This window comes from Musa acuminata, unplaced genomic scaffold, assembly GCF_036884655.1.
Source record: "Musa acuminata AAA Group cultivar baxijiao unplaced genomic scaffold, Cavendish_Baxijiao_AAA HiC_scaffold_71, whole genome shotgun sequence".
NCBI lineage: Eukaryota > Viridiplantae > Streptophyta > Magnoliopsida > Zingiberales > Musaceae > Musa > Musa acuminata.
In genome coordinates this window covers 215,353-228,714 of record NW_027020352.1, presented here as the reverse complement: position 1 = coordinate 228,714, position 13,362 = coordinate 215,353, and the positions used below count along the sequence as shown (strand labels likewise).

General features: G+C 37.9%; 1 protein-coding gene and 2 long non-coding RNA genes across 3 annotated transcripts; all 3 read left to right on the top strand.

Moving 5' to 3' along the window:
- The first annotated feature begins 23 nt into the window (after positions 1 to 23).
- On the top strand, positions 24 to 4,184 carry LOC135654660 (uncharacterized). The gene is made up of 2 exons (XR_010503127.1): positions 24 to 1,714; positions 3,936 to 4,184. It is a non-coding gene; the product is annotated as an uncharacterized LOC135654660 (long non-coding RNA).
- Positions 4,185 to 5,251: 1,067 nt separating this feature from the next.
- On the top strand, positions 5,252 to 6,173 carry LOC135654651 (uncharacterized). The gene is made up of 2 exons (XR_010503123.1): positions 5,252 to 5,720; positions 5,883 to 6,173. It is a non-coding gene; the product is annotated as an uncharacterized LOC135654651 (long non-coding RNA).
- Positions 6,174 to 11,645: 5,472 nt separating this feature from the next.
- On the top strand, positions 11,646 to 13,035 carry LOC135654656 (AUGMIN subunit 6-like). The gene is made up of 3 exons (XM_065175637.1): positions 11,646 to 11,953; positions 12,104 to 12,571; positions 12,741 to 13,035. The coding sequence occupies exons 1-3, from the start codon at positions 11,737 to 11,739 to the stop codon at positions 12,779 to 12,781; spliced, it is 726 nt and encodes a 241-aa protein (XP_065031709.1). The 5' UTR covers positions 11,646 to 11,736; the 3' UTR covers positions 12,782 to 13,035.
- The last annotated feature ends 327 nt before the right edge of the window (positions 13,036 to 13,362 follow it).

Here is a 13,362-nt window from a genome sequence, read left to right as displayed (position 1 = left end):
AATAGGTCGGTTTTCTTCTTTAATTAATGTTAGAAAATCTGTAAGGAACTCGTTCGTCATGTAAAACAATTTGATAATGTCTCAAAATTCTTGTTAAACAGGTTCCAATGGCAATACTTGTGATCAACAAGCTGATCTACAAGTATGCGATGATACTGAAACCGTAGATAATGATGAATTGCCAATCTCTAGCGGTAAGAAAGCATCTAAAAGGAAGAGAGTTGGTAAAGTCAAGTAGAAAAGAAAGACTGGGGACCAATACGATGATGAAACAAGTGAAGCCCATGTATTAAGTCAAGCTGAATCTGAAGACAATAGTGTCTTGCCACCCCTCAAACAGGAAAAATCATCAGATGAGCACAGCAAGAGGCTCAAGCAGAAAAAGAGCAAGAAGATTTTGCCATGAAGGAAGCATGCCGGCCATCAAGAAAGTTGTGGTGAAGGATGGGTGAGTCCGTGATAATTCCATAATTTGTGATGACCAGGACTGAGCCCACCACCACCCACCAGCTAGATGAGTCTTGCTAAACTTGCTCGAGATGTCCAATTCTTTGAGAATTTGCATCGCACAAAGATCTTAAAAATAGTGGTTTCGAAGGTAAAATTAATGAATTGCATTTCTCTGTGGTTACGGAGAATTGTGATAGTTATATGCAATTAGAATTTTGATTTGCATATGGGTTACAGAGGATTCTCCACGAGTCATTTGTAGGCAAAGTGATTGCTTGTGCACAAAAACCTGATTCACATAATGCCGAATTATATAACTTGCAGTCCACACGTCACCAATATTTACCCATGACGATAACAAAAGATCTGACCCGCAAATACAAAACAAGCCATTGAAGGGTAAGGACATTTTGTTAAGTATGAAAAGATACAGCATAATTACAGCTGCTACACAATGACCGGGTAGAGAAAATGATAGTTAGATAGATGCATCATCAAAACAACCAACAACAACAGTGGAATCGAGTGTAAAATTAGACTACATCACACGATTCAAGCTCGAATTAGAAACCCTTACATTTCAGTTGCCTAAGTTAGTCACCATCGCAAACGAATGTATGATGTTGGCCCTCGACCAAGACGGCTGCATCTAACCTTTCTCTTCAGCTGCATATAATACCACCACCATGGTGGATATGGAACTCTTAGTGTTCCATGAGAGCAGCATCAGTTTCAGATAATGGTGCTGCAGAAGAAAAGAAAAAGGTTGCCACAGTTAGCGGTGTAGTAATCAGGAACAAGAACTATGAGCAATGCACTCAGCCAACAGAGTGGACAGTGAAGACCAAAATCAACACCCACACTAGGCAGTTTGAAAAAAATAATACCAACACATGCCTGGAAATATTAACCATACCGAGCAAGTCCTCGTATGCATCTTGGAAGAATGATGATTCCAGTAACAATGGAGGTGAGAAAACTTGATCCAGAGTGTCGTTGACTTCAGGATGCATTCTTTGTATTTTTTCAGTGGATGGTTGGAACAGCCTGGCCAGGTTTTTGTTCTCCTTCAGTCCATTCAATCTATTTAACATATCTGGAATGAAGCTTTGCTGGCTATTGGCATTACAGGAAAGATCTGTCATGTTCATCGGGGCCTGAACTTCTGGTGGTGAGGAGAAAACCAGTTGTTGATTTCTCCAGTTGTAGTAATCAGGAACATCGTCGATTTCTTTCTGAAAAGCAGCATCTGTTGTTGATAGAGGTATAAAGAAGTGTTCAGAACCATCATCACTGCTTCTTTCCTGCAACAATTCTGAGTTGCTTGATGAGCTTGATAGTGCAGCTTCACGAACAGAACGACGAATGTTGTGAGCATAATAATCATCAGTCTCTGAAAAATTAAACCACATGGAATAGTGAATAGACAAGTAAAATTTGCTCATCTCTATTTATTATGTAAACAAAGTAGAAACTGGATAATAGCTGTTGGTCTTCAACATCTGAATATCGCCTCAAGTGGGTAATGGCTGAAGGCGCTGACCTTGTGCTTCACCATCTTCATCAATTGTAAATGGAGGTGAAACTGTTTTTGGGGCTGGCAAAGTTTCCTGATTGGTTTGACTACCTACAGGATGCTGCTTTGGTGCTTGGTGGCCTTTCCCCGATGAATTTGGAGTTAGATTGAATAAATGAGGGAGTTTCAAAGTTGGACTACCGGAGACTTTCTCAATCTGAGCAGAGGAGAATTTACAAGTCATCTCAGCAACTTCATCAGTCAACCTTTCCTGTTAATAAAATTTCAAATTCATTAGCAGTACATAGAGGCAAAAAGGGACAAATCTTAAAGATGACAAATTCTTGAACTAGAGGTGATTGACGAGTTGGGTCAGTCACGTTGAGATGGGTTATATTAGGGACATGTAAGGCTGATGTGAATCGAGCCAATTTTCTAGTGGGTTTAGATTTCTAAATGAGGATTGAGGAACCAAACTATATAGCTATATGGTCAGAGTGGTTGATCATATTTGGTTTTGCATGTCAGAAGGGGATTCAAGAAGATATAATTAAAACATTGCTATAAGCAAAATGTATGCTTGACCTTAACATAGCCAACCAGCCAACAGGTCAAGAGTTCTCGACCAGGCTCTGAACTATGTTCATGACAAGTTATCCTAAACAGTCTGGTGGGTTTGGTTTGACTTGGTGCATGTGATTAGCAATTGATGCCTCTACTTAAAGCAGCTGTTCTGTGCTGTAGATCTATGTTCCGTTACATTTAGTTAAGATATATCATAAATCTGGATACAGAGCAACCCTGCTTTTCCAAATAACTGCATCTTGAAAAGTAACTTGATATACAGTCATTTTCCTTTTAAGTTATAGAATTTTGTTAGCCAGCAGCATATACTTCAGCAAATCCACACTGGCCATTTTGGTGACCACCGGGATTCCTGGTGTGGAACCTTATATAATTAGTCCATGGTTGCTGTGGCACTTTAGTGCTCATTACTTTAGTTCACACAGATTATACTTGTTAAGTAATGTTTAATGCTTTAGTGATGAAAATTGTAAAATGTGGTAGTCATGCTGCATATTATGTTGCATATGGATATAGGGAAATTCATCCTCCGATGTTTCTAGAGTAGATACAGTAGCATTTCTATAATCCTAGTTTGCCTATTTGATGGGCATCTTGGAGTTGGATATACCTGATGAACACATTTCTTTAGAGCATCATTACCTCTATGGGAGTAATCAAGTTGTGGATTAGTTAGAATCAGATGCTGCTGGAACTATTAGTTATGTGTGGCATGAAGACACCCTAAGGCTTCTGTTAAATCTAAACTTGTGGATTCTTGTGGTTGCATTTTCTCAAGGAGAGGCAAGCAGTGTTTTGTTACAGAAAAGAAAACAAAAAATTAGGCAATTTTGTGTCAAGTTTCTTAGGAGAAATTTAAACCACATTTCAACAGGCAAATAACTTGCTGCACAACCACGTAATGGTATGTTCATGATCACGGTTGCCGTTTGTGACTATCAGTTTTCCCAGCTTGATTCGTCTCAATACCACAGTTTGATAATTTTTTGATGTATCAATGAAAATAACGTTTTAGCATTTGCAAGCTAATTAATGGTTGCAAGGACCAAAAGTAAGTTTTTTATATAGTGAAGTGGAAACTGTAAGAAAATTATATATTTATTTTGTAGGCAGCAAAATTTATCTATGATTTTCTATTCATTCAACTTCTGATGAATATCTTGACAATTAATGCAGATTTCTCTTTGAAAGTTGACATATTCTATAAATAGTTACCTTATCACCATAGTATTTTTCATGTCAATGTCTCAAATGTTATTTAATGCTGCCGTTTTTTTGGTGTCTGATAACATGTGTTTATTAAGAGAGCGACTTAATTCTTTATTTGTGCTTTTTTTCCTGTTTGTTTATTTTGCTGATTGCTTTTCAACCTTTGCTGCTAAAGGTGAAAGCTAATGAAGGGGAGGGCTCGGAACTGCTTCGTAGTGCATCTGACAGCAGTAGCAGTGGGCATGCGGAATCACTCGCTGCAACTCTTGCAGAACATCGCCAACATTTAGTTTGCATACAGGTCTAGTGATACCAGGATAACACTAATCATTTACGGGCTAGTCCTCCCTGTAAAATTTCAGACCTTTATCCCTTTACTTTTATGATAATCCTTTTACTAATTCATGGGCAATTCTATTTTTCACGGGGCCTGCTGCCTATTGTCTTCAAACAAAATGCTAACTGCATACATGAAACATAACAACTGTCAGATCAGCTTGTGCTACAAATGGGTTTTCTGGTTAGATGGACAAGTTTCGTAAGATTTACCTCGGATGTTGCAAGTAGAGGAACCCTGTATAGGCCAATGTCAGTTGTCTATGCTTTCCATGATAATGTTCTCCAAATGTAATCTTCTTTTATAGATTAACTTAAGCCAAAAGACAACGTGGTTCGAAGTGCTTTATGAATCGAGGTGCATGTGAATCAATTATATATGAGCTCTTGTATAAGTTGGAAATTTGCGATGTTGTATTATTTATTATAACCTTTAGAAATGTTAGTTTTTTTGCAGTTGTGTTAAACCCAGCTACAAAACCATGTGCTTGCTGTTAACCTTAGTGGGTTGCTTGCAAGTGCTGGGTAATAAGCTCTTGAAGAAAGATGGATATTCTTAAAGTACTTCATGGAATGTGAAAAAGGAAGAAAAAAAAGAAAGTCAAACCTTATATCCTTGTTGCTTTTTCGTTTTTCTACTTCCTTTGGTTTTAGACCTCGCACCGATAGTAATATAAAAATTAAAAACCTCGGCTTTGATTTCACGGATGTCTTTTGTCCTTTCCTAGGCACTGCAGTTTTGGTCATTTTAATTTGAGGAAAACAATTCTAAGACCATAGTGATGATGATATAGCAATGATGTGGAATCAGACAGGTAATGGGTTATGAAGATACAATCACATAAAATTGGGATTCTAAGTACTCCGCAAAGTCAGTATGTATTTGTGAGAAAAGGTCATCTAAGAAAGCAACCGTGCGCACAAACATACTTTTACTAGAAAAGCGTCATCTAAGAAAGCAACCGTGCGCACAAACATATTTTTACTAGAAAAGCTAGATAGTATCCAAAAGAGCCCAGCAATGATCAAAACTACATTCTGAAATGTAGATGTGAATCCATGCAAATCTTTTAGGTTCATTCGAATCAATCAATATTTATTACTAATTATTATTATTATTATTATTATTATTATTTTGTTAATCGTGATATTGAATTATATGTCCAGTTTTGTTTATCTTATTGGAGCTGCAATGCTCTTCAATGATTCTTCATATTTATGCATCCCATAGGCTCATCCGAATCAACCAAGTAATCGATCCGGTTGAACCAAGCCGAGGAGCCTCATCGAACCCGAATGTTTTCACAAATTCACATTCAGTTCACAATCACTGAGCTCAAACCCAAGCACGGCTCGATTAATTGTGTGGCCTGACGAATCCGTGCACAATCCGCTCATATCAGTACTCCAACCATCAGATGCCGACCTCACGGCTCAATTCCTATGATATAAAAGATCGTGCTGGCCGAGTCAAAACTCTGTGTCTCTGGAAGCCTCGGCACGGCGGAACCCTTGCGCTCGCTCGCTCGCTCGCTTTGAAGATTGCGACTTTATCGCGCAATCCTCGGCACGACGAAACCCTCGGCACGACGGTATCCGCATCTGGTCTTCCTTGCCCGTTGAGGTAAGTTTCCTTCTTCTAAACCCTAGCTAGTTTTCTGATACCTTTATCGCGCTTGAATTTTTTTTGTATTGTTTCTGTGAAGTGCGTTGGCCTTTGATTTGATGACAACTTGAGCTAGGGTTTTCGTTGTTTTCCATCATCTGATCAAAATCGCTCAATTAGGGAAGAAAGATCAAAATCGAAGACAAGAGGGAAGGAGAGATCAAGAAGGGTAAGAAAAAGATCGAACAAGAGGAGATCGCGAGGGGTTCTTGGAGGATGAGATGGCGTTGAAATTTCTGAACGAGAATGGATGGCACACCGGGAGCCTCCGGAACATCCTGTGCTTCAGGACTTTCTTGATAGGAACTGTCTGACTAGGCAATTAAAGATACTTTGATTAAATTTATTGTTGCCTCTACTCTCCACATTTGGAAAAAGTATTATTAAGTCTCCATATGCTTAAATATCTCATTCGGGATTGTGATATTTCTTTGATGCAACCTTTTATAAAGTTATTATTCAAGTCCATGACTATGACTGTATTCTGAAGCCCTGTTCAAGATGTAGAAAATTTGACGTTCAATTGATGCCTAACAACGACATCGTCATCACGCAATACGCCATATCTTTATACTCAATCATGATGATTCACAAAAAATAAAAATCATGATAAAAGTACATAATAATCCTAAAAATAGTGGATCTTGACAATGCCAATTGTAAGCGGGCCAAACCAAAAAAGATAGTGCACCCGTCAGCCCTCCCGTAGTCGAGAACCCTAACCATCCTTTTTTTTCTTCTTTCAGTCTTCTGTGTTTCTTTATAAAGAATATAGCTTGCAATTACCCTAACGTCCCCCATTGATATTTTATGCATATGAGTGACAGGGGAGCTAAACTTGAACCGTCTTTCTATGCTAACCTCTACACGATAATATATGTTGGACGGTGATCGACTATAATGTTTCATATCAATCGATTATAATTAATTATCAGATTTTATCTTCCCTATCGACTTGTTTTAATTAATTGTACGATATTATCTTAACGGTAAGTGATAATTTCGTTATTAAAAAAAATAATTTTTTTATAAAACAAAATAAAAAATCGAAAATGAGAGGAAATGAGTTAATGTCTATTTTCCACCGTTACCGAGACAAGGCATAACCCGAACCAAGCGATAGAATTTGGATCGAGATCAATTGATTTCAAGCCCGACTCGACGATGCCAATTGTAAGTGGGCCAAACAAATAAGGATAGTGCACCCGTCAGCCCTCCCGTAGTCGAGAACCCTAACCATCCTTTCTTTTCTTCTTTCGGTCTTCTGTGTTTCTTTATAAAGAATATACCTTGCAATTAACCTAACGTCCCCCATCGATATTTTATGCATATGGGTGACAGGGGAGCTAAGCTTGAACCGTCTTTCTATGCTAACCTCTACACGATAATATATGTTGAACGGTGATCGACTCTAATGTTTCATATCAATCGATCATAATTAATTATCAGATTTTATCTTCCCTAAAGACCTGTTTCAATTAATTGTACGATATTATCTTAATGGTAAGTGATAATTTCGTTATAATAAAAAATATTTTTTTATAAAACAAAATAAAAAACCGAAAAAGAGAGGAAATAAGTTAATGCCTATTTTCCACCGTTACCGAGACAGGGCATAAACCGAACCGAGCAATAGAATTTTGATCGAGATCAATTGATTTCAAGCCCGACTCGACGATGCCAATTGTAAGTGGGCCAAACCAAAAAGGATAGTGCACCCGTCAGCCCTCCCGTAGTCGAGAACCCTAACCATTCTTTCTTTTCTTCTTTCAGTCTTCTGTGTTTCTTTATTAAGAATATAGCGTGCAATTATCCTAACGTCCCCTATCGATATTTTATACATATGGGTGACAAGAGAGCTAAGCTTGAACCGTCTTTCTATGCTAACCTCTACACGATAATATATGTTGGACGGTGATCGACTCTAATGTTTCATATCAATCGATTATAATTAATTATCAGATTTTATCTTCCCCGTCGACTCGTTTCAATTAATTATACGATATTATCTTAATGGTAAGTGATAATTTCATTATCATAAAAAATATTTTTTTTATAAATCAAAATAAAAAACTGAAAAAGAGAGGAAAAGAGTTAATGTCTATTTTCCACCGTTACCGAGACTGGGCATAACCCGAACCGAGTATTAGAATTTGGATCGAGATCAATTGATTTTAAACCCGACTCGACGATGTAAATTGTAAGCGGGCCAAACCAAAAATGATAGTGCACCCGTCAGCCCTCCCGTAGTCGAGAACCATAACCATGCTTTCTTTTCTCCTTTCAGTCTTCTGTGTTTTTTTATAAAGAATATAGCTTACAATTACCTTAACGTCCCCCATTGATATTTTATGCATATGGGTGACAGGGGAGCTAAGTTTGAACCGTCTTTATATGCTAATCTCTACACGATAATATATGTTGGACGGTGATCGACTCTAATGTTTCACATTAATCGATTATAAATAATTATCTGATTTTATCTTTTCTATCGACTTGTTTCAATTAATTGTATGATATTATGTTAATGATAAGTGATAATTTCGTTATCATAAAAAATATTGTTTTATAAAATAAAATAAAAAACTAAAAAAATAGAGGAAAAGAGTTAATGTTTATTTTCCACCGTTACCGAGACTGGGTATAAAATCGAGCGATAGAATTTGGATCGAGAACTCTGATCATCCTTTCTTTGTTTTTTATGTTACTGGTTAAGCGGCGCCGAGCGAGCGTAGATCGCCCTGGCCGGACGCCTCCTGAGACCAGCCAAATTGAGTTGTCGATCTCTGACCTAGCGGACTCCTACGTTCTCCCCTCTTATCAAGATCCGGTACATGTTCTAGATCCCTCCTAAAAGTGATCTTCATGTGTCGATTCTTTCCGATTTGAACTCGTCGCTTTGTTTTCGGTATGGTCGCCGGCGATATAGTGTCGAGAATCGTTAATCGGGTTTCTCGGCACCTTCCATAGCCAGCAATACTGATCTTTCTCTCACAACCAATCTTACGGGTGCTGTTGATTCGTCTTCGCTCGCTCAGCGTCACCCAGCTCAGCATCACCCATGCCTCCGGTTGTGACATCCTTCGCTTATTTGCATCATCTTTTCTGTAAATTCTATTGTTATCCCCATCATCTGGCCTTACATCGATAGAGCACCAAGCATGGTCAGGTATCTGCTGGACTCAATGGCTGATACAGTTATATGCTTGGATGATCAAAAAAGCTCATCGACGATTCGGGTGACATGTCCACTCGATGGTTGATACAGTTACATGCTTGGATGATCAACAAAGCTCATTGATAATTATCAAATCCAACAGCTTTATGTTATCGACTAATTTATTATTTTTTCTCGAAGAAATTGGGTGATGCTAAGGGTAAATTCTTAATTTAAGATCAGTATGACATTCGATTGGGATTCGAGTGACATGTCCACTCGATGGTTGATACAGTTGTTACATGCTTGGATGATCAACAAAGCTCATCGATAATTACCAAATCCACCAACTGTCTTCCAGCACTTTGGCACTTTGGCACTGAACAGTTGTGCTTGATTGCACACTAAACCCATCTACCATGGTTGAAAAAATATTGTTTACTTCTTCAGTGAGATCTGAAATTGACATCTGTATTGCTGGAATGACTTCCTTTAGTTGATCAACAAGTCCCTGAATAGCAGGATAAGTTAATGTAAAGACACACACAAAATAAAAAACCAGAACACCGGGAGAAAAGGAAAAAAAAAATTCATGATTTTACACAAAAAGGAAATGCCCACAATGTGATTAGAACTATTGATATGTTTCCTAATCACAGTTGAGGCCTACACCACATACAAGAAAACGTGTCACATGGCCGAGAACCCAATATAGATGACATTGAAGGATTAATGTGAAGTTATGATTGAAAATATGGCAAAATACAGTTTTTTGAACAAAATTCAATTATGCTTTAAATAAATCCAACCAGATTGCTCACTTAAAATTCAGATAAGAACAAATCAATAATTATAAGAATCAAAATGCAAAAGGATTATCATAAAAGTAAAGGGATAAAGGTCTGAAATTTTACAGGGAGGACTAGCCCCTAAATGATTAGTGTTATCCCGGTATCACTAGACCTGTATGCTAACTAAATGTTGGCGATGTTCTGCAAGAGTTGCAGCTAGTGACTCCGCATGCCCACTGCTACTGCTGTCAGATGCACTACTAAGCAGTTCCGGGCCCTCCCCTTCATTAGCTTTCACCTTTAGCAGCAAAGGTTGAAAAGCAATCAGCAAAATAAACAAACAGGAAAAAAATCACAAATAAAGAATTAAGTCGCTCTCTTAATAAACACATGTTATCAGACACCCAAAAAAACCGCAGCATTAAATAACGTTTGAGACATTGACAGGAACAATACTATGGTGATAAGGTAACTATTTATAGAATATGTCAACTTTCAAAGAGAAATCTGCATTAATTGTCAAGATATTCATCAGAAGTTGAGTGAATATAAAATCATAGATAAATTTTGCTGCCTACAAAATAAATATAGAATTTTCTTACAGTTTCCACTTCACTATATAAAAAACTTACTTTTGGTCCTTGCAACCATTAATTAGCTTGCAAATGCTAAAACGTTATTTTCATTGATACATCAAAAAATTATCAAACTGTGGTATTGAGACGAGTCAAGCTGGGAAAACTGATACAGTCACAAACGGCAACCGTGATCATGAACATACCATTATGTGGGTGTGCAGCAAGTTATTTGCCTGTTGAAATGTGGTTTAAATTTCTCCTAAGAAACTTGACACAAAATTGCCTAATTTTTTGTTTTCTTTTCTGTAACAAAACACTGCTTGCCTCTCCTTGAGAAAATGCAACCACAAGAATCCACAAGTTTAGATTTAACAGAAGCCTTAGGGTGTCTTCATGCCACACATAACTAATAGTTCCAGCAGCATCTGATTCTAACTAATCCACAACTTGATTACTCCCATAGAGGTAATGATGCTCTAAAGAAATGTGTTCATCAGGTATATCCAACTCCAAGATGCCCATTAAATAGGCAAACTAGGATTATAGAAATGCTACTGTATCTACTCAAGAAACATCGGAGGATGAATTTCCCTATATCCATATGCAACATAATATGCAGCATGACTACCACATTTTACAATTTTCATCACTAAAGCATTAAACATTACTTAACCAGTATAATCTGTGTGAACTAAAGTAATGAGCACTTAAGTGCCACAGCAACCATGGACTAATTATATAAGGTTCCACACCAGGAATCCCGGTGGTCACCAATATGGCCAGTGTGGATTTGCTGAAGTATATGCTGCTGGCTAACAAAATTCTATAACTTAAAAGGAGAATGACTGTATATCAAGTTACTTTTCAAGATGCAGTTATTTGGAAAAGCAGGGTTGCTCTGTATCCAGATTTATGATATATCTTAACTAAATGTAACGGAACATAGATCTACAACACAGAACAGCTGCTTTAAGTAGAGGCATCAATTTCTAATCACATGCACCAAGTCAAACCAAACCCACCGGACTGTTTAGGATAACTTGTCATGAACATAGTTCAGAGCCTGGTCGAGAACTCTTGACCTGTTGGCTGGTTGGCTATATTAAGGTCAAGCATACGTTTTGCTTATAGCAATGTTTTAATTATATCTTCTTGAACCCCCTTCTGACATGCAAAACCAAATATGATCAACCACTCTGACCATATAGCTATATAGTTTGGTTCCTCAATCCTCATTTAGAAATCTAAACCCACTAGAAAATTGGCTCGATTCACATCAGCCTTACATGTCCCTACTATAACCCATCTCAGCGTGACTGACCCAACTCGTCAATCACCTCTAGTTCAAGAATTTGTCATCTTTAAGATTTGTCCCTTTTTGCCTCTATGTACTGCTAATGAATTTGAAATTTTATTAACAGGAAAGGTTGACTGATGAAGTTGCTGAGATGACTTGTAAATTCTCCTCTGCTCAGATTGAGAAAGTCTCCGGTAGTCCAACTTTGAAACTCCCTCATTTATTCAATCTAACTCCAAATTCATCGGGGAAAGGCAACCAAGCACCAAAGCAGCATCCTGTAGGTAGTCAAACCAATCAGGAAACTTTGCCAGCCCCAAAAACAGTTTCACCTCCATTTACAATTGATGAAGATGGTGAAGCACAAGGTCAGCGCCTTCAGCCATTACCCACTCGAGGCGATCTTCAGATGTTGAAGACCAACAGCTATTATCCAGTTTCTACTTTGTTTACATAATAAATAGAGATGAGCAAATTTTACTTGTCTATTCACTATTCCATGTGGTTTAATTTTTCAGAGACTGATGATTATTATGCTCACAACATTCGTCGTTCTGTTCGTGAAGCTGCACTATCAAGCTCATCAAGCAACTCAGAATTGTTGCAGGAAAGAAGCAGTGATGATGGTTCTGAACACTTCTTTATACCTCTATCAACAACAGATGCTGCTTCTCAGAAAGAAATCGACTATGTTCCTAACTGGAGAAATCAACAACTGGTTTTCTCCTCACCACCAGAAGATCAGGCCCCGATGAACATGACAGATCTTTCCTGTAATGCCAATAGCCAGCAAAGCTTCATTCCAGATATGTTAAATAAATTGAATGGACTGAAGGAGAACAAAAACCTGGCCAGGCTGTTCCAACCATCCACTGAAAAAATACAAAGAACGCATCCTGAAGCTAACAACACTCTGGATCAAGTTTTCTCACCTCCATTGTTACTGGAATCATCATTCTTCCAAGATGCATACGAGGACTTGCTTGGTATGGTTAATATTTCCAGGCATGTGTTGGTATATTTTTTCAAACTGCCTAGTGTGGGTGTTGATTTTGGTCTTCACTGTCCGCTCTGTTGGCTGAGTGCATTGCTCATAGTTCTTGTTCCTGATTACTACACCGCTAACTGTGGCAACCATTTTCTTTTCTTCTGCAGCACCATTATCTGAAACTGATGCTGCTCTCATGGAACACTAGAGTTCCATATCCACCATGGTGGTGGTATTATATGCAGCTGAAGAGAAAGGTTAGATGCAGCAGTCTTGGTCAGAGGGCCAACATCATACATTTGTTTGCGATGCGATGGTGACTAACTTAAGCAACTGAAATATAAGGGTTTCTAATTCGAGTTTGAATCGTGTGATGTAGTCTAATTTACATGCGATTTCACTGTTGTTGTTGGTTGTTTTGATGATGGTGTCATTTTCTCTACCCGGTGTGTAGCAGCTGTAATTATGTTGTATCTTTTCCGACTTAACAAAATGTCCTTCTTACCCTTCAATGGCTTGTTTTGGATTTGTGGGTCAGATCTTTGTTATCGTCATGGGTAAATATTGGTGACATGTGGACTGCAAGTTATAATTCGGTATTTTGTGAATCAGGTTTTGTGCACAAGCAATCAGTTTGCCTACAAATGACTCATGGAGAATCCTCTGTAACCCATATGCAAATCAAAATTCTAATTGCATATAAGTCTCACAATTTTCTTGGTAGTCTGAGGGTATAACCATCAAAATTCTAATTGCATATAACTATCACAATTTTCTTGGTAGTCTTCG